At 38.6% G+C, this 11,039-nt stretch overlaps 1 protein-coding gene across 1 annotated transcript; it reads left to right on the forward strand.

Annotated features, from left to right (window-relative positions):
• The first annotated feature begins 516 nt into the window (after window positions 1-516).
• Window positions 517-7,778, forward strand: LOC132824310 (uncharacterized protein C11orf91 homolog). The gene is made up of 2 exons (XM_060838656.1): window positions 517-826; window positions 7,678-7,778. The coding sequence occupies exons 1-2, from the start codon at window positions 517-519 to the stop codon at window positions 7,776-7,778; spliced, it is 411 nt and encodes a 136-aa protein (XP_060694639.1).
• Window positions 7,779-11,039: the final 3,261 nt, after the last annotated feature.

Genomic DNA, 11,039 nt, shown 5'->3' on the forward strand with positions numbered 1-11,039 from the left:
GCACTGACATCACAATGATTAACAACCAGCCTTACTTGCCTACGTAACAATGAAGGAACTGAATTCAAGCTAATTCCTACAGAATGAAAAGATGTAACTTGGCCAGCAGAAATAAAATGTTGAGCATTCTGAGGGAGGGTCACTGGATCTGAAGTGTTAACTCTGATTTCTCTCCACAGATGCTGTCAGCTCCACACCTGCTGAGCTTTTCCAGCAATTTGTGTTTTGCCACAAGTTTCTGACACAATCAAGGTGACAGCATTGAAGCCTCTGGAGCCAATCAGGGCTCAGCTCATGGTGGGGGGCAGGTGGGGCAGGTGGAGGTGTGATTGTTTCCTGGAATGCAGGGTCAAAGATCTGTCACTGCATTCTAAAGTCTCCAGGTGCATCTTTTTAATTTAAAGGTAACCTAAATTGGAATGCAGTGAGGCAAAAAAAGATAATTGCGCTAATGGAGCGTGTCGCATAAGGGGCGTTGGAGATCCACACAAAGCAACGTTCAGTCTAGTAGAAAGAATGAGCAAAAAGGTGCCCAAGTATTTCCCATCGCTTTACGACACCAACAGCAGTGCCTCATCTCTGAACAGCTTTAACATCTGGAAGAACCTGTTCCCCACGCAGGAGATCAAGGAAACCAAAAGCCCAAAGGCTTCCCTGTGGCCACGTGGACTGGCAGACAACCCTTATGAACCCTTGAAATTCTTCTCCCCGCCAGCGGGAGGGGACTCGGCCTGGAGTGAGCTGGATGAGATATGTGAGCTGGACATCCGATTGAAGGAAATGGAACTCCTCACATTAACTGGGGACGGCTTTGATTTGAGAAGATGTGAGTTCCGACATTAACCTTTACTTTTTTGAAACTGTTGCCTTTCCCAGTTTTTATCTTCACATCATCTTCAAATTTTCATTGTGCTTGTGAAAATCAAGAAACCTTCGAAATTAGAGTCATACAGCAGTTCAGCATGGAAATTGACCCTTTGGACCAACTCATCCATGCCGACCAGATATCCTAAATTAACCTAGTTCCATTTGTGCCAGGATTTTATCCATATCCCTATAAACCTTTTCTGTTCATACATTCATCCAGATACCTTTTAAATGCTCTAAGTGTACCAATCTCCTCTAAATAGCTTCTAAAACAGTAACTACTGCTCCCACAGGAAATCAACTGAAAATATCTGAAAAAAAGGAGCAGCTCTTAGAACACAGCTTCTTTCCGTTCTCCATTTCGGATTACCCAAAATCATTTGAATTGTATGCCTTGATATCTGATTGCAAATTACATCAGAACAAAGAGTTTGGGGACCAATTCCAAATGCAATTTTGATTTGATTTGATTTGATTTATTACTGTCACATGTACCAAGGTACAGAGAAAGTGTTGTTTGCATGCTTTACAGGCATATTGTACTATACAAACGTATCAGGGATGCAGGATACAATAGTACAGCTGCCAAGTAGGTGCAGAGAGAGATCAACGTGAATATTGGCTTCTCATACTGTTGTTCAGTGTGATTCCTATGGTCATAAGTGATTTCCTGCAAACTTTTTGAACTTCGAATTATAATTAGATCGAGGCCCTGTTTAAAGGATTTACGACAGTACTTGAAAAGAGGTGAAATGTCTCTTAAGTGTCCTGGGGCAGCATTTATCCTTCAACTAGCACCCGAAAGAAAATTTTGTAATTTAGTTAATTACGCTTTATGGGAATTTACTGTATACAAAATACTGCTACTTTATTCAACAAATAACAATAAGCATAATTCAAAAGTTACTCATTGTCTGTGAAACAAGCACATATCAAAATTCAAGCCCTCTCTTTAAAGCTGATATTTCTTGTACAATGCCTGTTCTCTCCAGAGGTGGTATCTCCTCACTGAGTTGTTGATGTCTTGCGCCATCTTAACAATGAGTCTGCATTCTTCACATGTGAACCTCAACAATGAATCTTAGCAGGCTATTCAATGGCAATGAAGCACTTCATTTTGCAAGGACATTGGACCGGGATCCTATACAGATGGGATTCAGGCATACAACAGTTCTGGAACATGAAATTTTACTTTCAATTAAATCCTTTAAATCAGGCACAATTTTTCTTTCGATTCAAATTCAGTGTGTTGGTGTGGGCTGTTTTACTAAGAAAATGATGATCATTTGTTCAACAAGACAATTTTTATTTAAATCCTTAAACCATCCCAGGAGAGTCTCCTAACCACTTAGAAGCAAGGTTCTCATCTTGTGTGAAAACCTTGCTTCGAGGCTTATTCTTCTTAATGTCAAGAATCTAATTTTTCCAATTTCGCTACCTTTTCCCAACTAACTCATCATTGCCCATGTCATTTAGGCGCTGGGAAAATTCTGTAACATTATTTTTGTTCTCTGTTCAAACACTGGTCTGACCCACAGTCTCCATCACAGGTAGACCAAGAAGGTAATTCCTGAATGCATCCCAGCCAGAACAGGGATCAACCTCTGTGCTGTTAGCACCATTTTGATCCAAACTGGCCATCTGCACAATTGAGCCAAGTGGCTCCGCAAGAAGTCTGTGTTGCTGTAGCAGCATTCAATTTTATACTTACATTGTAAGCTGAAGCTATGAGCAGCAATAGTTTTAATTCTTTTTCCTTTCATGACTTACCAGAATCCCTTCCAGTCTTATTGACTGCCACTGGCATAGTATTGGAAGGATTTACATGATGACACTGAGTTTGTTTGACTCTGTTACAAACACCCTTTCTTGGATGCTAGGTCCCGAAGGTAAACTTGAACTCAGAGCTTCTGTGTTAGAGGCAGGGGCTGTATAAAACTTCTTTCTCTTTAAACCTCCATAAAATTGAGCTTATCCAAATCTCTGTTGCCTGCTTCCTACCTCGTAGCAAATCTCATTTACTCTTTAGCTATGCATTTGCTGATCCACATTGAGCCTCAGTCCAGCAAAACCTCAATTTAAGAACTCTCATCCTTGGGCCTGGATTCAGTCTGTCTGATCATCTTGCCCACTTTCTGAGATCCAGCAGTGAACTCCCATCAGTTCCACTGATGGTGTTACACATGCTCATTGAAATCCTGCCTGTCAAGCACCGTCAGCCAATCAGAAGCTGGCAGCTCTCCATCACTCACCAACTGGAGCAGACCTGATTGGCCAGCAGTTCCTGACAGGCAGCACTGCGGTCAATGTGTCCACTAGAAGGCCCAGGCTTCTGGAGAGGAGAGGCTGGACCAACTGTCAGCGAGACTAAGAATGAGAATAGGATCATGGGAAGGGAGGTTTGCAGGGGGTGGTGGCTTAAAACACTAGGTCACTCAATTATGCACAAAATGGCTTCTTCCTGAGCAATTACTTTACTGGGCAGCCTTCACGGAAAGCTTTGCTGCTCCCTATGTTCCCTAAACTACTGTTGAATTGCAGTTGGTTTATCTGAGAAGCTCATTCCACTGTCCAAATTAATTGGAAAGTCTTGCAGCTGCTGAGAGATTGCCACAAGGTCTCTTTCAAGGTTCAATGGTCCTGGCAGCCATGTTTCTCATCACAAAATGCTGCATTAAATCTAGGCCCACCTCCTGGCCTCATCCCTTCCTTTATCTATAACCTCCTACAAAGCTAATACCAAAATGCTGAACAGAAGACCTTGGCTCATATTCTCAACAGAACCAGTTTAAGTGGAATCCAGCAAAGAGTATAACAATCTATAATAAAGAAAGAAAGCTTTGTATTTATACAGGTTCCTTCACGACTGCAAAAGTACTAAGGAAAATTTCTAATGCTCAGGAATGATATATTCACCTCGGAGGGAATGCCGTATAAAATAAAACATGGACTCCAACAATTAAATTGTAAATAGGGTTGAGAAAACCACGATCATGTTCCCTGGAAGACAGTAAGGAATACAGAGGGCAGATAGCACAGGATAAGGAAGGACTGTGGGGAAAAGGATAATCAGCCACAAAGGAAATAAAGGAGGGTATCAAACTGGAAGCTAATGCATACAAAGTGGCAAAGGGGATTGGAAAATCTTTAAATGTCAATAGAAAGCCAAGAGAAATGCTATAAAGAAAGGTAAGATAGATTATGAGAGTAAACTAGTTCAGAACGTAAGAACAGATAGCAAAAGTTTCTACAAATATATATAACAGAGTAGCTAAGTAAACATTGGTTATTTAGAGGTTGTAAAGCGCAATTTAATAATGGGAAGTGAAGAAATGACTGAGGCGTTGAACTGGTATCTTGTGTTGGTCTTCACAAGTAACACGTCATTAAATAATGATGAGGAGGCTAGAAACGATCATCATCACTGAAGAGATAGTGTTTGCCAAGCTAATGGTAGACCCTTAGATTTACTTACAGTGTGGAAACAGGCCCTTCGGCCCAACAAGTCCACACCGACCCTCCGAAAAGCAACCCACCCAGACCCATTCCCTTACATTTACCCCTTCATCTAACATTATGGACAATTTAGCATGGCCAATTTACCTAACTTGCAGATTTCCTCCGGAGCACCCAGAGGAAACCCATACAGACACAGGAAGAATGTGCAAACTCCACACAGACAGTTGCTGAGATGGGAATTGAACCCGGGTCTCTAGCTCTGTGAGGCAGCAGTGCTAACCACTGTGCCACCGTGCCGCCCCTGACCCTGATGGAATGCATCCCAGGGTATCAAAAGAGATGGCGAGGGAAATACGCTCATAGTAATTTACCAAAATTCGCTGAAACTTGGGGTGGTTCCAGCAGATTAGAAAACAGCAAATGTGATGCCACTGTTTAAAGAAGGAGGTAGACAAAAGGCAGGTAACTATTGGCCTGTTAGCTTAACTTCTGCAGTGGAGAAAATGTTTGAATCTATGATCAAGGAATAAAAAATGAGATATCTGGATAGAAATTGTCCCATTGGGCAGTATGGATTCATGAAAGGCAGGTCATGTTTAATTAGTTTACTGGAATTGTTTAAGGACATTACAAGTGTAGTGGACAAGAGGAACCAGTCGACGTGATATATCTGGATTTCTACAATGTATTCAACCTGGTGCTGCACAAAAGGCTGCTGCAAAAGATAAAGTTGTACAGCATTACGGGCAATGTATTAGCATAGATATAGCATTGGTTAAGTAATAGGAAGCAAAGAGTAGGGATAAATGGGTGTTTTTCTGGTTGGCAATCAGTGGCTAATGATGTGCCTCAGAGTTCAGTATTGGGACTGAGTAGACTGGGATTATATTCATTGGAATTTAGAAGAATGAGATTGATCTTTAAAAACATATAAAAGGGAATAGAAAGAATAGAAGCAGGAAGGTTGTTTCCACTGGCGGGTGAAATTAGAACTAGAGGCCATAGCCTTAAAATAAGGGGAAGCAGATTTTGGACTGAACTGAGGAGGAACCTGTGGAAGTCCCTACCCAGTGAAGCAGTTGAGGCTACCTCATTGAAAGCTTTTAAGGCAAAGATAGATTTTTGAACAGTAACGGGATTAAAGGTTATAGTGAGCGGGCAGGTGAATGGAGCTGAGTCCATGAAAAGATTAGCCATTATCTTATTGAATTGTGGAACAGGCTCGAAGGGCCAGATGGCCTACCCCTGCTCCTATTTGTTATGTTTTTTTTGTTCACAGAAACATTCTATTCAGCAAACGCAGCACATGCAGCCTTTTATATTCCATTCATCTTTTCATATCTAAATTGCCCATTACGACCATTTATTCCACTCACTCTCAAATTGTTGGCTAACTTCCCTTCTGGAAAGCTACGTGGCGATTTGATCAACATATTCAAAATATAGAGGGGTCAGTTACAGTAAATGCAGAAAACTTTTACTTCGGCATTTGCAATTGTCTCAAAATTAGTGTCAGATCCTTCAAGAGTCATATTACGAAACATTTCTTTTTGTAAAGGATGGTAGAAGTTTAGAATAATTGTTTGCAAAGAGCAGTTGATGCCAGTTAATAATTAAACTTAAAAACTGAGACGGAAATGCCTTTGGTGTCCCATGATAATAAGGGATATGTGCAAAGGATTAGATTTAGATTTAGATCACAAAGATGTCAGTCACAAATCAAACAAGCTCTTATGGAATGCCAGAACAACCAAAGGACTAAATAGTTTCCTCCTGTTCCCATGTTTGTTTGCATGCAGTAGTTTCTATAGTATACTCACTGTTGTAATATAGTAAATATAGCAACCAATTTGCATAGAGCATGCTCCCACAAATAGCAATGTGATCATGACCAGATAATGACCAGGTTTTTTGATGGTATTGGCTAGGCCAACAGGAAGAAGTCTCCTGCTCTTCTGCAAAAAGATCTTCTGAGAGACAGACAGGGTCTTAGTTTAAAATCTAATCTAAAGCATGTTGGCTTGGCAGTTGAAATCTGTCCTGAGACACTGAACTTTCCAAGAACGTTGACCTCAATCATAAGATCCTTTTAGCAGCTGAGCTATTATTATCACTTTGTTCAACTTGCTCCTGCCCCTTGATATCAACTTAGGTCTGTGCAACCAGAGGACCGTGTGTCAGGCAAATAGTATCAGCACCATTTTAAAATGGTTGCTGCACAGGCATACATCATTTTGACTGAAGCCTAGTCTAAATCCAACATTCTGTATTTACATAGGAACAGGAGTAGGCCATTCAGTCCCTTGAACCTGCTCGAAGGAAGAAAACAAAATAGGTCATTGCTAATTTATCTCAACAACAAATCTAAATAAGTTGGACTAATCACAGGCAACCTAACAGGACCTGGATAGCAAAAACTGTAGAGCAAATGAAAAAATTCTGCATTGTAGTCACTAGTGTAATGCAGAAAAAAATGACTGACGGTGAGCAGGTGAACTATTTTTGTTGGCTGGAATACCAGCTAATTTTGTCTTTTATTTTAATTATTGTATAGGATATGTGTGTTGTTACATTTATTTCCCATCCCTAATTGTCTAAGAGAAAGTGATGGTGAGCCACCTTCCTGAACTGCTGCAGTACACGGGATGTAAGGATACACCTTGATGGCCAGAGACCATTTAAGAGTCAATCAAATGTCTGAGGATCTGCAGCCACATGCCAAATATGAATGGCAGATTTCTTTCCCTAAAGGACTTTGGTGAACCAGATGAAGTTTTATAACAAACAACAATAGTTTCATGGTCATCCTTTGGCTAACATTCTATTCCAGACTTTTATAGAAGTCACATTTCTCTCTCTGGTGGAATTCAAATCCATGTTCATAGCGTATTAGACTGGGATTCTGGATTACTAGTCCAGTGACATTATCATTCTGTTGCTAAGCTATCCTTTAGATAGTTATATGGACCTTTTTTTGCATTGATTGTATTAAAGCAGTGCACTGCAAGATGACTAACTTGTAGCTCATTTATGTTAGGTAGAATCCAAAGCACAAAAATAGGCAATTTGGTTTCACTGGTCCATGCCAGAGTTTTTGCTCTAGATGAGCCATCACATCCTTAGCTAACACTATCAAGATATTCTTCAATTCCTTTCGCTTTCATGTGCTTATCTCGATTTTCCTGTATTACATCTAGACAATTCACCATAATACATGCTAACAGGTTCCACTTTTTCACCATTCAAATCTACCATTATTTTGATTTTTTTTCTTCCATATATAATTATAAAATATGTGGTTTTATTTTGACTAAGACTATTATGTAAAACTAATGAGTCTATTCTCTACAGATAAATTTCTTAAGATGTTAAAGGATGAAAAGATGCAAGACATCAAGGCAGCTAAAGAGAAGAAGAAACAGATGATAAGAGAGAAAGCAAAGAAATGGTAGCTGTCCAATTATTCTATAACAAAGAAATTCCAGCAGTCAGTGGGAGCAACCACCAATGTAAAATCAAAGATAATTAATATCAGAACAGACACACAAAACACTAACTCAGACTGAATTATTCATCGCATTTTTTTATTCGTACCTGCATACCTCATTTCAGTTTGAACTGTTACATTTTCTTTAAAAATATCAAGGTTGAATATTTTTCCCAATAAGTCTGTTTTGCAATAGGGTGGGATAATTTGCACATTATTTAAGCAGCACCTGTTTTTAAAGAGAAGGATAAGGCACCTTGGATGTATCACAGCGTTTGACTCACCCATTTTCTCTAAAAGCTCCGGCAACAAAGGGATTTACTACAGTCCAAATATATTATGGTTAAATATTAGATGATCTAGCTTTTGTTATCTTGTTTGTTGCCTCCAATCAGGGTAGGGTTGCTGACTCTGATTGGATGTGCTCCCAGAGTATAATAAATAAATGACTTTCTGTCTTGAGCTATCACACCAATTTCTTTTTCTTAATCTAAGGAATAAAGGACAATAAAATAAAAAGAAAATCTCTTTTTTTTCTGTTTTTTTTTCCTTGGGTTTATACTGTACCAGTAGCTAGGAGATTAATCTTTAATTCCTCTCACTTCCAGGACAATCATGCTGAGTTGGCAATCCTAAATTTAAGTCACATCTCCGTGTGAAACATTTTGGAAATAGAGCCAAACCAACTTCAGCAACTCTACAACTTCCCCAATATGTGTTTAACTTATTCGTCTTTCTTTTCCATTTGATATTAAATTGGAAGCCCATGAACAGGAAAAACTGATAGAAAAATAACAGTGTAATATTTAAGTAGGCATATCTTTGACAAAAACAATTATCAGCAGATATCTAATAGTTCTCCATGGACTGAAGTTACAATGAACCAATCATCCTCTTTACTGCATCATATTTTCAACTTGTCTTTTATTTATTTCACCTGTACAAAGGCTTCAGATCCCACACTGCTGGATAATACATATTCAAATTTTGTAATTCAAGACCTGCAATTCAAGAGAACTGCCTTTACAAATCAGGCCATATTACTACTTTGTAAACATCAGCACTGACTATTTACCAATACAAAATCAGGGGATGGGAGAATAAAAAATAGATCTCCACAGCCTTTAATGAGCGTTCCTGCTGGAGGACACATCTGTCACCATCTGGAGAAACTTTAATAGTTAAAACATACCTGAGGACAGGGGAATTCACAGTTGTTTCACCCCAAAAGCTAGTTCACAAACTTTAGTCATGCAAACGTCCCTAAAGGCAACGTACTTCAATCACTCAACCCAAAAGATCTGAGACAGATTGGGCAGATTTTAGTTGTGGAGTCATTTTTGTGGTCATTTCCAAAAAATATACCAACCACACTAGTTTGCAATGTGAGCTCACTCAGTCAGTGAAAAACATCAAATTCAAATGGCAGTATTTGTTTTGAGGATGTGACTAAGCACAATCGGTGCATATCCACGCATTTTTGCAAGTTTAATGGTAAAGAGAGGATATTTCCCAAAGGTACCTCAGACAGTTATTCACCTGATTCTATTAACAATATGGATTGGCTTGCTTCAAAAGTTGCTTTATTTGTCGGGTTCTTGATGAGTGTGTAAATCTTTGATCTGAGGAACAGCTACAGATAAACCAGAACACAATAGATGTTGTCTTCATTAATACAGTCACTACCATACTTTCCTCTGGTAGCTACAAGTGATCACTACTTTGAAATTTCTTTTCAAAAGAGTACAATATTACATTTATCAAAAGTTAATTAATAGAGGCTATAATGTACTCAGAGGTGGTGTGTAATGGAATGTAACAGGTAAAATAAATGGCATAAGTCGATAATTGGCTGTCTATGACTACATGTGGCTTTTGAGTACAAGAGTCTATAGAAAGATTGGGTTTGAGTTCAAATTACATTTTTTTTTGTTAACTATCATTTGAATAGAAAGTATAAAGGAATGTAGCAACCTTGCTTAAGGCATAAAGTATTCTGGCAATAAGTTTATGGAGAAAAAATATCATTTAATGTTAATACTGTTCGAAAGGTATAGGAATGTTTAGCAGTAAGGTTATTTATACACTTAAGATTGGAATATACTGCAAAGAAATTAATTTGTAAGTGTTTATGTAGAAGAAAGTTAATGAGCATTGAAATTGTATATCATTGGGGCATTCAGTGTAAAAATTAATAATGTACAATATCGATGGTTTTACAATTTGGAAATCTGTGGTTAATTTATGAACAGCTAAGGATAAAATAGTGTAAACATTATAAAATATATACATTAATAAATAAGTCAATTTTAAAACAAAGGTGTGAAATTGTCTTATGCTGACATTAGAAAATCTTTTTCATGTTTATACACTTTAAATATTAGACAGAGATAAGATTTTCCACACCCTTACTCCCCATTGTTATGCTTTATGTCATTTGTCTCCCATTAAAATTTCCTATTTCCACATTTTCACTGCTGATATAAACATGTCATGCCTTATTTGCACTTTCCCACCAGTAATGGTGCCATGACATCTTACTTTAATTGTTTCACAGAGAAACATCTTGGGATGTTTTCAGTTCTATTCTCCTGTACTCCAAAATGATAGGAAGTTTTTTTTAAAAATGATGCAAATTCTAAATAGTATGAGTGAAACCAGCCTTAGTCCTGAGTAACTCAGGCCATAGTAAAAATGTTGGGGAAATCAAAGTGATTTGTCCAGTGAGGACCTTTTCAATGTCATGCCAAAAGGTTTCATTTTCCAATGAAGTGCTAGATGGTGAGATGAATTTCTCACTAGTGAATGATGGGAAACCTATTTACTTGCATTATTGCCCATTTTAACCCTCACAATTACATAATCTTACCTCATTAACGTACACTCTCAAATTCTCCCATTACCAAACAGAAACTAGATGCTGAGAATTCCTGACAGAGAGAACAGAAGCCTTCAGCTCATTGCTTGATCCTCCAGACCAACTTCTTGGACACCCAGTACCAAACTCTCTTGAACCCAGTTCACAAATTGGAGCAGGCTGCTACTCAGGGCTCTTTGCTCACTGTCTTAATACTTATTCAGTCTGTGCCTGCTTCAATGCTGACAGAATCTCTGCCTTGCATTGCCATTTTGCTCTTTGCTCCCTCAGCCAAAGCTTCCATCTTACCTTGCTCTATAGCACAGAGACAAAGTCAAGTAGATTGTCAACAGTGATCAGTCAAGGAGG

This window comes from Hemiscyllium ocellatum, chromosome 18, assembly GCF_020745735.1.
Source record: "Hemiscyllium ocellatum isolate sHemOce1 chromosome 18, sHemOce1.pat.X.cur, whole genome shotgun sequence".
Lineage (NCBI taxonomy): Eukaryota > Metazoa > Chordata > Chondrichthyes > Orectolobiformes > Hemiscylliidae > Hemiscyllium > Hemiscyllium ocellatum.